Below are 16,728 nucleotides of genomic sequence, written 5' to 3'. Positions count from 1 at the left end.
GAATACATAGAAAGTGTGAATAGTATTTCTTATAACGTTTTAAAACTCTTAATACATCGGCGGGAATACATAGAAAGTGAGAACAGTGTTTTTCATAACGTTTTCAAACTCTTAATACATCGGCGGGAATACATAGGAAGTGCGAACAGTATTTTTCATAACGTTTTCAAACTCTTAATACATCGGCAGGAATACATAGAAAGTGCGAACAGTATTTTTTTATAACGTTTTCAAACTCAATACATCGGCGGGAATACATAGGAAGTGCGAACAGTATTTTTTATAACGTTTTCAAACTCTTAATACATTGGTGGGAATACATAGAAAGTGCAAACAGTATTTTTTTATAACGTTTTCAAACTCTTAATACATCGGTGGGAATACATAGAAAGTGCGAACAGTATTTTTTTATAACGTTTTCAAACTCTTAATACATTGGTGGGAACACATAGAAAGTGCAAACAGTATTTTTTTATAACGTTTTCAAACTCTTAATACATCGGTGGGAACACATAGAAAGTGAGAACAGTATTTTTTTTATAACATTTTCACGTCACGAGACAGACAGTCTTTTCCAGCCTATGGTTCCGATCGCTCCTCCCATGTCCGTTTTTCTGATTGGAGAACCTACTCGTTGGGCCGGCCCTTGGTGCGCGAGGCATGGTGGGACTTGTAGTTTCCGGCACAGGAGGGGGCACGAGGAGAACACGATGAGTGGGAGGCGGAGGGGTCCCTTCCCGGCTGGCGGAGATGCCGCCTCCTCGCCTGGGGAAGCCGGGGGAAAGAAGCGGCTCAAGCGGGAGGTGCGGGCGGAGTTTTCGGCGGCGCTGAAGGAGCCGCTCGCGAGGGAGAAAGTGGCCGCCGCCTGGGCCCGCAGGGAGGCCCTCAAGCACGGTACGAAGAGCGAGGCGGGGGTCCTTCTTTTAAAAACAAAACACAGCGGCGCCAAAGTTCTAGTCCTCACTGAGGAGGTCATAGACCAGTGCCATTTCATGATAAAAACAAAAGGCAATAATTGGTTATTGCAATAATTGGTTATTGTAATAATTTCTTATTGCAGAAAGCCGGTGGCACCTTAAAAATTGCAATAATTGTTTATTGTTTATTGCAATAGTTGCTTATTGCAGAAAGCCGGTGGCACCTTAAAAATTGCAATAATTGTTTATTGTTTATTGCAATAATTGCTTATTGCAGAAAGCTGGTGGCACCTTAAAAATTGCAATAATTGTTTATTGTTTATTGCAATAATTGCTTATTGCAGAAAGCCGGTGGCACCTTAAAAATTGCAATAATTGTTTATTGCAATAATTGCTTATTGCAAAAAGCCGATGGCACCTTAAAAATTGCAATAATTGTTTATTGCAATATGCAGGGCCGGTGCCAGTCTTTTTTTCTTTTTTTTTCTTTTTTTTTTTTGCGCCCTAGGCAAGGCTAACTACTTGTGGCCACCCCCCTCCCGTTGCTAACCAATTTTCAAAAACAGATGTCTTGTAGGAAAAAAAAAAGCCTGATGCATTCCTACAAAACTTTTAATAAGACGTTATAATTAATTATATTCCATAGCAGTGTTGCTAGAAGGTAAAATGACTAAACTGAGGCTGTCGTATCACATCAGGAAACAACAAGAGTCACTGGAAAAGACAATAATGCTAGGAAAGGTTGAGGGCAGCAGGAAAAGAGGAAGACCCAACAAGAGATGGACTGACTCAATAAAGGAAGCCACAGCCCTCGATTTGCAAGATCTGAGCAAGGGACGTACTAAAACAAAGGACAGCGATTGCCCATGGGCAATTGCCCATAGGCCCATACGTCCCCTGAGCAAGGCTGTCAAAGATAGCACATTTGGGAGGACTTTCATTCATAGGGTCGCCATGAGTCGGAAGCGACTTGACGGCCCTTAACACACACACACACATAGCACTGTTGTGGTACTTATTTTAAATTTTAAAAATATAAATTGCCATTTGCATTTTCTTCAAGACACTAATCTGTTTAAAGCTGTGCCCCAGGCCAGTTCTGCACCCCTCTAAGGTCTGCACCCTAGGCGACCGCCTAGTTCACCTAATGGTAGCACCTGCCCTGGCAATATGAGCAGTACCGCTTAAGGCTGCGTGAGGTGCTCTGCGCTTGCTTTTAAAAAGTATATATTCTGCCTCCACCCCCGCTTTTTGGATCCCCAAAAGTATTTTGATCAGGGAGACCAAGGTTCAAATCTAATGTGTCTTGGAGTCCCAAATCTATTCAAAAGCTTCTACGTCCAGCAGTTGGGAAGAGGGAGGAACTTATTGCATGTCAGGCTTTAGATTGCGGGATGGTAACTATAAACATGTAGAGATAGTATATAGAGAGAGGGTAGTCGTCGTGTTGGTCTGCTGTAGAGACCAATAAGATTTTTGGGGTATGAGTGTTTGAGAGGCAAGCACATTCGAGACCAATAAGAGTTTTGGGGTGTAAGTGTTTGAGAGTCGAAATTTCCTTCGTCAAATATAATTTGTTTTCTCTGGCAGTGAAAAATAAACTCTAGGGTTAGTTTATTCTTTTGTTTATTTAAACAGCATGTTTTCTCCTTCAAAGCTGGACTCAAAACAGCTAACAAGTCTAAAAACACAAGCAATCTAAACTCTTGGCACCACAAGAAATGATGTACAAAGTAGCAAGTCCCACACATGGAGGGCTAGTTGACATTTTTGCCCTTGCCTCGGTAATTGGGTTAGAAAAGAAAGGGCCTCTGAATATGTTTCGTGAGACCTCCCTTCATCACTTATTTAGCTCTTTCGCATCTAGGATTGGGGTCCATATTCTGGCTGTTCCTGCATTCTGTAGCCAAAGGGCAGCGTTGTTATTAGGAGCTCTTTTGTGAATCTGTAATCTGATTGTGTTTTCTCAAGAGGCCATTGTGCTGGATCCTGTTCCCTTCTGCCACTGTGTTATCCCAAACTTCATCCAAAACGCGAGTTTCCTAGAAGGACTGCAGAAGGAGCTGTTGAGCCTGGATTTCCATGAAAAGAGCAACGACTTGTACAAATTCAAGCAGGTACTTGCGCTGAATGATAGCTCTGAATGAATCCCAAAGGCCATCCCTTCCACAACGCATGATCACCAACCTCTATCTGCCCCCCACACACATACACACTTTCTCTCCTTGAACACCATGAACTAATTAGTTACTTTTAGGCTTTAAATGGTAGAGTTGGCCCCTGCCAAATTTTCTTCTGCTGCAAAAGGAAGGAGCAGCTCCGTTTGACCCCTGCAAATGTTGTGCTGGGGATTGTGTGATTTGTATGGACAAAAAGCTATGCAAGGTGTTAACATAAGGTTGAGGGCAGCAACAGTTTTTAGATCAGCTGGCCTCCCTGTCCTTCCCTTTCTTTTCCCTCTCTACTTTTCCCCCATATTTCCTATCCTACCCTTTGACCCCTTCCTTGCTGTACCTTCTCCATTCCTGTCCACAGGAGGACCACAAAGATCTAGGTCTGGAGACCAAGTCCTATCAGGAAAGGTTGAGGGAGCTGGGTATGTTTAGCCTGAAGAGGAGAAGACTGAGAGAGGATATGATAACCATCTTCAAGTAGTTGAAGGGCTGTCATATAGAGGATGGTGCCGAGTTGTTTTCTGTTGCCCCAGAAGGTCGGACCAGAACCAACGGGTTGAAATTGAATCAAAAGAGTTTCCATCTAGACATTAGGAAGAATTTTCTAACAGAGCGGTTCCTCAGTGGAACAGGCTTCCTCAGGAGGTGGTAAGCACTCCTTCCCTGGAGGCTTTGAAGCAGAGGCTAGATGGCCATCTGTCAGCAGTGCTGATTCTATGACCTTAGGCAGATGATGAGAGGGAGGGCATCTTGGCCATCTTCTGGGCATGGAGTAGGGGTCACTGGGGATGTAGGGGGGAGGTAGTTGTGAATGTCCTGCATTGTGCAGGGGTTTGGACTAGATGACCCTGTTGGTCCCTTCCAACTCTATGATTCTGTGATATTGTTTGCCCTCCTGGCCTTGGCCGGTGGGCTCCCTGGAGTGATTTGGCCTTGCAGAGTCCCATCGTTGCCAACCTCCTGGTTGTATTTTATAAGGGCTATTGAATTAGGGTGCCTTACATGCTTTAAATTGAGTCTAGTTTTTAGTGTAATGTGATATGTTTTAATTGATGTATTTATAGCTGTGTACTCTTGCTGGAAGTTGTCTGGAGCCCAGCATTAGCCAGGGAGGGTGAGGTATAAATTGAGCAAATCAAATCAGCAGTAGAACATAAGAAGAGCCCTGCTGGATCAGACCAGTGGTCTCAACTAGTCCAGCACTCTGTCTCACATAGTGGCCAACCAGTTGCCCTGGAGAGCAAACAGGGCATAGAGGCCAAGGCCTTCCCCTGATGTTTACACTGTCAGAGGTGCATCAGGTAATGCTGCCACAATGTATGGAAAAAAGGGGAGAAAGGGGGCCGTCAGATATCTTTGCTCAGTTGTGAAATTGTCAGGCATATGTGCAACTAGAAACATTTCCCTCCTCCTTAGACCATTTGAGCACAAATTGCTACCAGTGTGTCCATGCTAAATGGGGAGAGTTGCACAGATTCACCATTAAGACTTTGTTAGAAGGCTCCAGTGCTGTAGGGGACCCTGCAGGACAATGACCAGAGTATCCTGAGAATTGTGCCCAAATGAGCCCTGCGAGTGCATCTGCCAAAGCTAAATATATGCCTGCCTTAGCCACTCATAGCAAGTGGTTCGTTGCCCAAAAAGAAGAGAGAAAGAACATTTTGAGAACATTTTTCTTTCTGATCCACTGGAGGCAGTTGTTATTTGATCTTCAGGCAAGCGGCTGCATAGCCTGCCATTAGTAAGGAGGTTTCTTCTTAATTGAGACAGATGCGGGAGAACTGAATGCCCACTAAGGACAATCGGGGGTGGGGGGAGGAGATTACATGTCATGTTCCAGGAGAGCCGCAGCTCTTGATGGTGATATCAACTAGAACCAGAATCTTGAGCTATAGCCAGCGTGGTGCAGTGGTTAAGAGCAGTGGTTTGGAGCGGTGGACTCTGATCTGCAGAACCGGGTTTGATTCCCCACTCCTCCACATGAGTGGCGGAGGCTAATCTGGTGAACTGGATTTGTTTTCCCACTCCTACACATGAAGCCAGCTGGGTGACCTTGGGCTAGTCACAGCTCTCTTAGAGCTCTCTCAGCCCCACCTACCTCACAGGATGTCTAGATAGTGGTATCAGGATATTGAGTAAGAGCATAAAATTTGTTAACTGTTGCTTTCTCTTGCATTTGCAAAGTCAGATGACCTCCAGAAGAGAGAAGAGCCTCACATTGCTGCTCTAAGGTAAAGTTATTGCTGTGTTTCCTGGCATAATCATAGTGTTATGGTGGCCAAGCAAATGGGATGAGCAGGAACCAGTTTTGTCAATTCAGCCCTGGAAGTAAGCCAGCTGGTGCTGTCAGGAAGCTCCTTATTCTGCAGTGTGACAACTCAGTGCCAGTTTTGTACATCTCTCAAGTTAACCTGCTTGGTTAACCTGCGCTTGCTGCGAGTTAGGCCCCACTGAACTCTGTGAAGCTTATTTCTGCATAAACAAGCATAGCCTTCACACTTGAGTTTTAGTGTTAAAGCAAACGACATATTCATTTTGCTTATCTGTTGCCCCAGTCGCTGGATCCCCCACCTAACCACCAGCTGTTTTGTAATGGCCTGTTTGAGCTCGAGAAGAAAGCCCAGGGGGGTTACAGCCCACGTCTGATGTCCACAAGCAACAGTGGTAGCTGTACCGGCTGAAGTTCTGCATGCTCACTTTCCGTGGTTCCTCTTGTCTCTCAGGAAAGTTCTCTTTGAGGAATTCCGGGTGTGGCTTTCGGATGTGGCCCAAGTCAATCTGGAGCCAACCATCGACTTGTCCTGTGCCAAATACGAATGTACAGGTGAGGAAACGCCCTGCCATCTCCATCAACACATCTGTATAGGGGACGGAGAGGGGCCTGGCAAGGAGGACATGAAAGACCTCTCAACCTGAGAGTAAGATACTGTAGCATTTGCTCAGCAGGGGAGACTAAGAAGGCATGAAGAGAATTAGTGTATGTTTTTAAAGTGTTATAAGCCACTGTGGAGGCGTCATGATGAGAAAGTAGGATATAAATACAGTTTTAAAAATTGCGATTATCTCCATATGCTGGTAAGAGAAACAAGCACCTTTTCTCTGAAGGACTTTTATTTAGGAGGCTTACACCATTCTTTTCTCAAGAAGGATCAAGACAGGTTAGAGTGAGTAACACAAGTAAAGAATTTATTTTACAGAGTGAAACATTGACAAGAGGAACGTGGAGTTTCACAAACACCACTAAAAATCACAACAAGCTCAGGTCGACCTTGTAGAAAGTGATCTGGAGTTATTTAGTTACATATAGTGTGCCAAAACACACACCTTGGTAGCAAATGGTCCTTCTCTAAGGATGAACACTCAATCACGGTGGGAGTTTACTTGTATAACATAGATAGTTATACGCATGCTTGAATAATAATGAGTACCAATTAGAAATTTGATTTCCAAATATGTATACCGGAAGGAGGAGGGGAGATGCTTTATATTGTATGTGATTGCGAGCTGCAGGATGCTTCTCTTTTTCAAAGCCTTTGAGCTGGAGGGGCATCTTATTTGTGTGATTACAGAAATAAGTTTTTCCCCCCTCTTTCACCCTCTTGGTGTGGTTTATTGGCTCAGCAGCACCAGGGCCCGAACCTGTTTATGGTAACAAGTAGGAACCAGGCAATGCGATCCTGCTGGGTTTGAAACAAAACACTTGAGCTTGCTGATTTTTATCTGGCATGCCTGGCAGTCCCGGTCCTGGCCCAGTTGCTCCTTCAGCTGAATTATATGCCATTGCAGATGCCCTGCTCTGTCACCACGACGAACTGGAGGGGCGGCGAATCGCCTTCATCCTCTACCTTGTGCCACCATGGGACAGGAGTGACGGGGGCACTCTTGACCTTTTCAGCACAGACGGTAAGTGAGGCATTGCGAGCCTTCCCCTCCTCTTGCAGGCTACACGTTTCAGCAAAAGAATCCCTCTTCATTGCAACCTGTTACATTACCTTCCTGCCTTTACTATCTTGGTTATCTCTGCATTTTGATAGCTTGTGTAGCATTTATACTCTCTGCCAAGGATACAAAACCTGTGCGATTTCTCCCCAGTCTAAGCTAACCTCTGCAGTCACACAGATACACAACCCTGACTCATCAGAAAAAAAGAATGTTCCAAGACACTGCAGCGACTGAGATTTTATAAGCAGGAGGAAACTTCTTAGTGCAGTCCTAAGCTAAACTGCAGCCTTTGCAGTTCACTGAAGTCAATAGGCTTAGAAAGGGGTAACTCTGCTTAGGATTGCACTGTTAAACCTGTAATGAAAATGGGAATATTGAAAACCTTACCCTGCTGGGGTCAGCAAACTCATCTGGAGCTTTTCCACATTTTTGATGTTGGCTCTTTCAAGTTAAATCTCGGCTTGATTCTGTCAGGAGAGCTTAGTGGTAAATGCCATAGGTCCTGGGTTATACCATCACGAGTTAAAAGAGGGCTCAGGTAACAGAGCTAGGACTTCTGCCTTAGTCCCTGGGCCTGCATCCTGCCAACATAAGGAGTTTCAATATGTTTAAAGCCACTGGAACCATTTTTCTAGAAGTTCAAATTGGTGGAGCTCTCATGTTTTTCTGCAAACTCGCACATGCACACTCAATGCTGAATAAACGCCTGGTTCCTACTTGCTCCTGTGGGCATGGCTTATGAGTCAAGGATGTGGCAGAGCAGAGCTGAACCCCAGCACTTCTTGAATTGCACATTAGCTTTGGGTGGATGCAAAGGAAGATTCACAGAAATGCAAACAGCTGGTCTGGAGAAGCAGCAGGTGAAATCTGGGTGCGAAAAATGCAAATCCTTTGCCGGCTTTCTGATCTGGAGGTGGTAGTAGGAAAAACGAGGATTGTGGTGATGCATTCAACTATCCAAAGGCTGATTTGTGTGATTTTTTTTTTCTCCCCGGCCAGAACACTTCCAGCCTCAGCAGATCATCAAGTCGTTGGTCCCTTCGTGGAACTCGCTAGCTTTCTTTGAAGTGTCGCCATTCTCCTTCCACCAGGCAAGAGGGCTCGTTTTGTTCCTGCCCACATGCAACCATAATGTTGTTCTGCTTCCCCCCTCTGATTTTTCAGACTCTTATATGAAGTTGCCTTATACTGAGCTCTGAACCATCGGTCCATTTAGCTTGATGTAGCCTCCTTTGATTGGCAGCTGCTCTCTAGGATCTCTCTTGGGCATCTGTCCCAAACATCTTTTCCCAATAGCTGCCAAATAAAACAGAAGCCCTGTGGCACATTAAAGTCTTAACATTTATTTCTATGAGCTTTTATAAGCCACAGCTTACTAACTCAGATACGTGGAGGGAAATCAAACTGGGAGCTCTACTTAAGTTTACAAGGGGGAGGGGTTGAGACAGAGGTTGGGTGCTGTAGTGGTTAAGAGCTGGGGGATGTAATCTAGAGAACAGGGTTTGATTCCCCACTCAAAGCCTGCTGGGTGATCTTGGGCCAGTCACGGTTCTCTCGGGACTCTCAGCCCTCCTGTTTCAATCCTTCCTTCCCCCGCCACCTTGTAACCTTCCCCTTAAGTAGAACTCCCAGTTTAATTTACCTGCACATTTCTGAGGAAGTGAACTGTGACTTACAAAGACTCATATTGAAATAAATGGTTGTCAGTCTCTAAGGTGCTGTAGGACTTTTGCTTTATTTTGCTACAGCAGAGTAACATGGTTACTCCTTTGCAACCAATATCTGCTATCTTTTAAACAAGAGATGCTAGGACTTGAACCTGAGTCTTTCTGCATGCAAAGCAAATGCTTTAACACTGAGCCGTAATTCCTTCTGACTCCCAAATAGCAGGAAAGGTTGACCGAGGGCCATGCCCTCTTCCTAAACCATTGTGGGTGCTGCTGTTGAGTATTTTAGGCATGCCCTCCTGGCTTGTTCTTTCTGCTTGAAAAGGGATGTTTGGGGAAATCCGAATGAAGGTCTCTCAGGAGCCACTGCAACTCCAAGCCACCTAGAACCAATCTAGGCATGATTATGGTGGGCTCTGTGTGCTTTTAAACACAGCTGTTGGTCACACATGGCCTTCTTTGTTTGGATGTATTTTCACTGATGAGGGTAGCTTCAGTTTCATGTTTTACCTGGCCCAGTCTTCAAAATACAATACAAAACAAAAACCTATGCTGAATACAATAAAGTATCAAAAATAACAGCACATGTAGCTAAACAGACATAATTAAAGAGTATATAAATATTTTTGACATAAAGGCCTACCAAACCTATTTTACAAGTTCTAGCATACACAATATTATCCAATTGTATGTCAATACATCAGTCATCAAAAAGTGTGTGTGTGTGTGTATATGTATGTGTGTGTGTGTGTGTGTGTGTGTGTGTGTGTATATATATATATATATATATATATATATATATATACACACATCAGCAACATCTGAGAATCCAATAAATCAAGGTATTCAATCAGAGTCCAATACACATGCTGTTACTTTTGATACGTCTTCAAAATGACACAGGACAAAACTCCAGATTGGCAGAGGAGGTCTTGAGCCTCTTTGGGACGTTGACTTAGCTCCCGGGTTGGAGAAGCGGATGCTAACTACTACTTCTTTTAATTTCCTTCCACTCCAGGTGGCTGAAGTCCTCTCCAAAGACAAGTGTCGGTTATCTGTGAGTGGCTGGTTTCACGGCCCTTCGGTCACCAGGCCACCACGCCATGTCGAGCCCCTCCTGTCACGGAGTCCTCACATTCCTTTTGATGTAAGCAACCCCTGCTCCTTTTCCAGGTATTCTGACTTCCGCAAATGGAGTCAGATAATCAAGTACTCTTGCCACTTAATTGATTTACTGGAAGGGAAAGCTGCTTTTCTGGATCCATACATTCCTCCTTCATTTTCTTACTAGGATCTCTGATGATCTGATTGCGGGGTGCGGGGGAGACTCCTAAAGGAGTCTTGTGGCAACTTAGAGACTAACAGGTTATTGTGGCATAAACTCTTGTGGACTAGAGCCGACATCATCCGATGCATGGAGTGTGCCCCAGTTAGCAGAGAGATACGTTGGCATAAAAGGGGGGAATCATGGGAGGTAGTGAAATGCAACATTATTATTATTAATATTAATATTTATTATTATTAATAAGACTAATAATAATAACATAACCCACCCTCGTTCCCAGCCTGTCTCTTTGATTTTTCCATAGCATGAAATCTTGTATCGCTGGATCAATCCGGCGTATCTAGAGATGGAGTCCCAGAGCCAGATCCAAGAGGAGTTTGAAGATCAGTCTGAGATCCTGCTGAAGGATTTTCTCAAGGTGAGTCTCAGCAGTGCCATCCTGATCTGACAGCAACGCTGACTAATTAGTTCTGCATAACGAAGACTAGGAGCAGCATTCCCGTCTTCTTGAGAGAGGTGGGGGTCTGTAGTATAGTTTGCTAAACATTTGCCATCAGGCCTTTTATATACCTGACTTGTGTCACTCTCCAGGAGCCGTTCATTTTAATCTCTTGAGCAGGAACCTATTGTTGGAGAGAGGGGGTGGGGGTCTTCACCTGGAGCTTCAGAACGAGGACCATGAAGGGCAGGCCTTGAGAAGATGCTGGAGGAACAAAGCACATGACTTCCATATGCAGTGGATGTGTGTAAAAAGTTAGGAAGCTTCAACTGTGTGTGTGGGGGGGGAGGTTAATAGTTAGCTAACAAAAGGCATTTAAAATCAAACCAAAATGGATACGGAATCCTTTACAATGCTCACATACCTGGAAGTTGGCTTTGCTTCTGTGTAAACTTGCATAAGACTGAGTAAAGGCAAGGATTGAATTACGGTATCCTGCTCATGAAAGGCAGCAGAGATAATAGAGGTATGTGGGATATGGAGAACACAAGAGTGCATTTTTTATGACTAAGCAAACATCTGCAAGTATATTTTGAGTCTGTAAAGATGACATCCTCGACAAAGTGGGACTGGTTTGTTACTCAGTGGAACCCCAAAGTGGAACCCCAAAGCTGGTCTGCATATTTCTGAAACAGCATGTCATGCAAAGCCTCACACAGTGATTTTGTCCACTCACAATGCTACAGACTGGAAAGAAAACCTGAGTTGGTCGTGGTTAGCGCCTTCCCCTGGCCAAAGACTCTTGCCATTGGTAACATCAAGAAGGTAGCAGTCTGGGAGCAACAGATAACACAGCCCGGGAGCTTGAGCAAAGAATCACAAAGTCACCAGTTCATGTCTTTCCTTTGTGTCCCCTAGGGCTAATGACTGGCCCTGCCTTCCTGGGGGGAAGCCAAGAGTGAAATCCAAATCGTAGAACTGAAGCTAGGGGTTTCTTGCCCAGTGGGTAGTACTGCCCAGAGGAAAACCCGAACTGTTCTGTTGTGCTTGGTTTGTAGGGAGACAAATTCCAGCTGGTCTGTGAGGCTCTGAAGAAGGGAGGACCCAAATGGAACAGCAGGGGGCCCCCTAACAAAAGGTAGGAAGTGCTGCACTTCGGTTACAGGTCATCCAGATAACTTATTCCTGCTGTCTCCGTGCTGCAGGTATTTGGCTTGCAAGGACTGAGACCCATGAGTGTTAGCTTGAATATCTAGACAAGAATTTGGCTGTAAGCATTTGTGGGGGGGGGGTTAAGCTTTAAAAAAACTTGCTAGCTCTTACAGCTGTATAACGTGGGCACAGCTGCCTAAATTCTCAGCAGGCAGAAAGGGTTGAGCAGGACTTTCAAGTTGATGAACCAGCGTGCCGAAGAAGAAAAGTTGGTTTTTATATGCCGACTTTCTCTACCACTTAGGGGAGACTCAAACCGGTTTACAATCACCTTCCCCTCCCCAGAACAGACACCCCATGAGGTAGGTGAGGCTGAGAGAGCTCTAACAGAGCTGTGACTTGCCCAAGGTCTCCCAGCTGGCTTTGTGTGTAGGAGTGGGGAAACAAATCCAGTTCTCCAGATTAGCCTCCACTGCTCATGTGGAGGAGTGGGGAATCAAACCCAGTTCTCCAGATCAGAGTCCACCACATGTCATACTAGGAACTGGGAATCCCAGGTCTGAACCTCCCACTCTGCCATGGGAGCTTGCTGGGTGACTGCAGGCCAGTTACACACTCTCAGCCTAATCTACCTCACAGGGAGGTTATTGCGAGGACAAAATGGAGGAGAGGAGAAAGATGTAAGCTGCTTTGAGTCACCATCAGGGAGAAAGGTGAGATATAAATGAATCTTAAATTGAAAACCAGCATGATGTTGTGGTTAAATCGTTGGCCCAACATGTTGCACGCATACCAGAACAGCAGTTGGAAATAGAATCCCCGAGTCATGCTCTCTCCTGTAATGTTTTTCACCTCACAGTGTGTACTTTTCCCCTTAGACACAGGAAATGGGTTCAACTCCCTGCTCAACCACAAATCTCACCAGGTGGCCGTTTTTCTCTGTGTGGCCCCACCTTATGGGTTGGCTGTGATATTTGTTCTAATTCACGGGCACCATCCAGAGCCTACCTCTTAGTGGCAGGAAAGGATGCATTTATGATGGATAAGACTTTCATGCGTTTCCTTCGCCCACACAAAATGACAAATTCTGTATCTTGGAAGTAGACAAATTATGCAGACGAGTTGATAAGTACTTTGTTTGCCTGACAATTTCTGAGTGTTAATTTGAGTGAGTGTAATTTAGTGCAGAATTTCATCATTCGTTTGGAGGGATGGAACACACAATTGGTCCTGCTAGCAACCCTTCCTGTCTTCCAGGTGTTATGGCAAAGCAGAAGAGGAGAGCCTGCCGGCCATTTTGAAGGAATGCATGGAGCTGTTCCGCTCAGAGGCCTTCTTCCTGCTTCTTTCCAACTTCACAGGCTTGAAGCTGCATTTCCTAGCTCCTGAGGAGGAGGAGGAAGAAGAAAAAGAAGAAACAGTGGCAGTAGGAGATCCTTCCAGCTGCACACAAGGAGAGAGCAGCCAAGAGGAAACCAACAGGCATAATGGTGTTGGGGAGCCACAGGGAAACTCTGAAAACAATGGATGCAAAAACGGTACAAAAAGCATCCTGACCCAGTCAACGTGATGATTTCCCCCCCCCCTGGTCCCATTGATAGTATCTCCAAAGTGAGATGTTTGAAGCAGATACCTGCCCTGCTTCATTCGTCAGAGGCAGCCGTTCTCTTGGGAACAGCAGCCATGCAAAACTGGCATCCATTAACCTCTGAAAATGACAACAGTTTTGCAGCTTAAGAACCACTGAATCCGAAATCTAGCGCAGAGTATGCCTTTCGTTGAAAGAGAGTCTGGTTTCAAGTTCTTTTATGAAGGAAGAAAGCCTCTTAAATTTGGAAACCTGCTAGTCCAGGGCGCCTCGCTGACCTAGGCCAAGTACCTTTTTTACCCTGGCCACCTCCCATCAACTCTTGTGTCTTAGCACTAAAACCCTGGCACACAGAATGATTTAAATATCAGTTTTGGTTAGTTCGTTGCTCTTTCCCATTATGACTGCAGCTTCTGTCCTTGTCAGATACAAACCCCCATTCCCCAAACACCCCAGATTCTGCCTAAGGTGCAAGATAACGGCTAGAAAGGTATCATGTTGAAAATCATCTTACGAGTACAGAGTTTTTCTTTGCATGTTTATTCATATAACCAACACTAGATGAAAAAGCATGCTTGAGGAGTTTTTTTCCCTCTCTGTCAGGCTTAAGGGTCCCTCAGTGCACTGGAGAGCTGAGACAATGGACTGAAGGCTGCTACACCCTAGTCCACGATGCCCAGACTACAGAGTTTGCCTTGGATCTGTTGTTCTTCTGTGGATGTGGAGGTGAGTTGCGGGGGGGGGGGGGGTGCTGTTAGCTGTCAAGCATTTGGATGAGATGGGATGAAGTATCGGGCTGGATTCTGTGGATCTCTCTCCCCCGCCCCCAGCATAAGGTTTTTTTCCTCTGATGCAAGAGGCTGTGCTAGGGGAAAGCAGCAAGCCTGGGGTGCTCTCGTCTTCCAGCTCCCTGAATGGTTGCACTTCCAGAGAGCATCCCTCTGGGATGCTGCAGTGCATAACCCAAAGCACAGACAAGCATCCCTAGGTACCCATGTTCTTTGGGGTTGCTTCTGCGAAGAAGAAGAGTTGGTTTTTATATGCCAACTTTCTCTACCGCTTAAGGAATAATCAAACCGGCTTACAATCACCTTCCCTTCCCCTCCCACAACGGACACCCTGTGAGGTAGGTTGGAGTGAGAGAGATCGTAATAGAACTGTGACTAGCCCAGAGTCACCCAGCAGGGTTCATGTGGAAGAGTGGGGAAACCAACCCGGTTCACCAGATTAGCATCCGCCGCTCATGTGGAGCGGGGAATCAAACTTGGTTCTTCAGACCGGAGTCCGCTGCTCCAAGCCACATCTCTTAACCACTATACCACACAGGATAGCTCAGTAAATATGCTCTTATATTATTTTTATATTGCTTTTCTTATATTACAGCAAAAAACTAAGGCATTTTACGTAATAATTGGTGTGCACTCGCTGCTGTATTTCAGCCAAGTTAAACGGAACAGTCCAACTTGAGTGATAATGTACCAACTTGCTATGTTAATTAATTTTACAAAACAACGCAGTTTTAGAAAAGGTATTTTTGTTTGTGTGCAGACTGCACTGGGAAGTTCATTTCTAGAAAACATTCCACCATCCATCACTAAGACAAAGCACTGCCTGCCTCCATCTGGGTTGGGGGACAGGAAGCACTGAAGCAGCATTATTGTTTCCCTAGAATTGCCGCCCCCTCAACTATGTCCTGTGTTAGTCTCTTAGAGAGCTCTTGGGTCATACTGGCAGGATATAAATCTAGTCAGTGAACATCCTTCCTTAGTTTTCTTCTTGTGCTTCACTTTAATCCAGACAGTACAATTTTATTGGCATTTTTCTGAAAGCTATGCCAGGTTTCAAATAATACTGATTTTTTCCTCTTTCAAGGTTGGGATGTGGAATGGGGAGGCTTCACTTCGTACATTGCAAAAGATGAAGATGAAGAGGTAAGAAACTTGGATTCTTCTAAGGCTGAGAGAAGCAGCCAGCCGGCCAGTTTTCAGGCTTGCTTCATCCAAGCTTGTGACTTGAGCACATTCCTTAACTCAGTCGGGGTAGCAGGGTGCTGAAGAGTTCTTCTTCCAGAAATATCAGAGAACTGCATAACCAGTTGCTGCATTACTAGATGCCCCTTGTGACTAAGATGTCTACCTAAATAATTTGGATTTTATGATAGTGTAGAAATAGGCTCAGAGATGCTCAAGACCCTGACACTGATGTATCCCCACCCCACCCTGTAAAAATAACACTTAACCAGTTTGCTTTGTTAACCATTCCCATTGTGTTCTCTCCTCAAGCTGCTGACTGTCAACCCAGAGAACAACTGTTTAGCTTTGGTTTACAGGGACCAAGAGACACTGAAATTCGTGAAATACATCAACCACCATAGCTTGAAGCAGACTGCAACACAAGGCGAGACAACAGGATTCTGGGATTTCTGCTTTGTTTATTATGAATAACTGATAACACAGGGTCATCCTCTAGAAAAAAGAAAGCCTGTTTTTTGGACTGGAACCTCAGCTAAAAATAGCAGTAGTAGCTTCTGCTGCAAGTTGAAAGAACTGTCTAGGCTCTTATGCAATCTCCCCCTTCTGTTTTCCTGTCAATTCTGTGGCCTTCAGCAAATGACCCACAGTGTCCTGGACGCCTCTTAACCTCTGTGTACTGCCTAAATCTGCTTTGACCTTACGCTTCCTGATTCCTGCTCAGTTTCAAGTCAAGCTTGCGCCTGAACATCCTAGGGAAGGACATTAAAAGCTGATGCAAGCAAACGGTTTCTGTCCTGGAGCAACATCTTACAAACAGGTTTCTCCATGAATGAAGAAGGAGCTGCTCTGGTTAAAAATACTCCGAGAATGGTTTCTTTCTAGTGTTGTTTTTTTTAAAAAAACAGATCTGTGATCACTTCAACAGAAGGAAGATGGGTTCAGCTGATAATGCAGTGGTATCATACCTTTCCCCTTGCGACTTTTGCTTGTAAAACGGTCAAGCAACCACTGGCTTAAAAATGAATGGGCTCAGGGCTTCAGCACAATACCACAAGAGTTTCATAGTACCAGAAATTGAAGGAGGCGCTAAATCACCACCACTGAAGGGTAGATGGCCTAGTCATACATCCTTCATCAGTCTAATGTTCACAGCAAAAGGAGTGTGTGTGAGCATTATTTTACATTCTTCCCCCATTTAATACAGATGTTTTGTGGTTGCATGTTGCTATCTGGGAGGCGACTCAAGCCCAACAGTTTGAACTGTCCCATGCAAGGTAGCTATTAGCCACCAAGGACAGTATAAGGTAAGGCTACATCATGTCTAAGCAGTGTTCCTTCTCCAGACACATGGGGGAGGGTGTTTGCTGTCAAGGCGCAGCTGGCTTACACTGACCCCGTAAGGCTTTCAAGGCAAGAGACATTCAGAGGAGGTTTGCCATTGCCTCCCTCTGCATAATGACCCTTGTATTCCTTGGTGGTCTCCCATCCAAATACTAACCAGGAGTGACCATGTTTAGTTTCTGTGCTCTGATGCGATCAGGCTAACTGGTACCTGGTTCAGACAGTAACCCCCAGCCCAATCCAACTGCAG

The 16,728-nt window shown here is 45.0% G+C and overlaps 1 protein-coding gene across 1 annotated transcript; it reads left to right on the top strand.

Annotated features, from left to right (window-relative positions):
* The first annotated feature begins 710 nt into the window (after positions 1 to 710).
* On the top strand, positions 711 to 15,608 carry OGFOD1 (2-oxoglutarate and iron dependent oxygenase domain containing 1). The gene is made up of 13 exons (XM_056862595.1): positions 711 to 894; positions 2,889 to 3,034; positions 5,276 to 5,322; positions 5,815 to 5,915; positions 6,878 to 6,994; positions 8,033 to 8,124; positions 9,719 to 9,847; positions 10,290 to 10,403; positions 11,483 to 11,562; positions 12,834 to 13,142; positions 13,775 to 13,890; positions 15,037 to 15,095; positions 15,447 to 15,608. The coding sequence occupies exons 1-13, from the start codon at positions 711 to 713 to the stop codon at positions 15,606 to 15,608; spliced, it is 1,656 nt and encodes a 551-aa protein (XP_056718573.1).
* The last annotated feature ends 1,120 nt before the right edge of the window (positions 15,609 to 16,728 follow it).

This window comes from Euleptes europaea, chromosome 17 (assembly GCF_029931775.1).
Source record: "Euleptes europaea isolate rEulEur1 chromosome 17, rEulEur1.hap1, whole genome shotgun sequence".
NCBI lineage: Eukaryota > Metazoa > Chordata > Lepidosauria > Squamata > Sphaerodactylidae > Euleptes > Euleptes europaea.
Note: the sequence above shows the minus strand (reverse complement) of the source record. Positions and strands in the feature narration are given on the sequence as shown.

What these genes read in the sequence shown, in the direction of transcription:
- OGFOD1 (XM_056862595.1), top strand. Translation starts at nt 711, where the DNA reads ATGAGTGGGAGGCGGAGGGGTCCCTTCCCGGCTGGCGGAGATGCCGCC. An exon ending in TGCCAAATACGAATGTACAG is followed by an intron (nt 5,916 to 6,877) that starts GTGAGGAAACGC and finishes ATGCCATTGCAG; the next exon opens with ATGCCCTGCTCTGTCACCAC. An exon ending in CAAAAGATGAAGATGAAGAG is followed by an intron (nt 15,096 to 15,446) that starts GTAAGAAACTTG and finishes TCTCTCCTCAAG; the next exon opens with CTGCTGACTGTCAACCCAGA.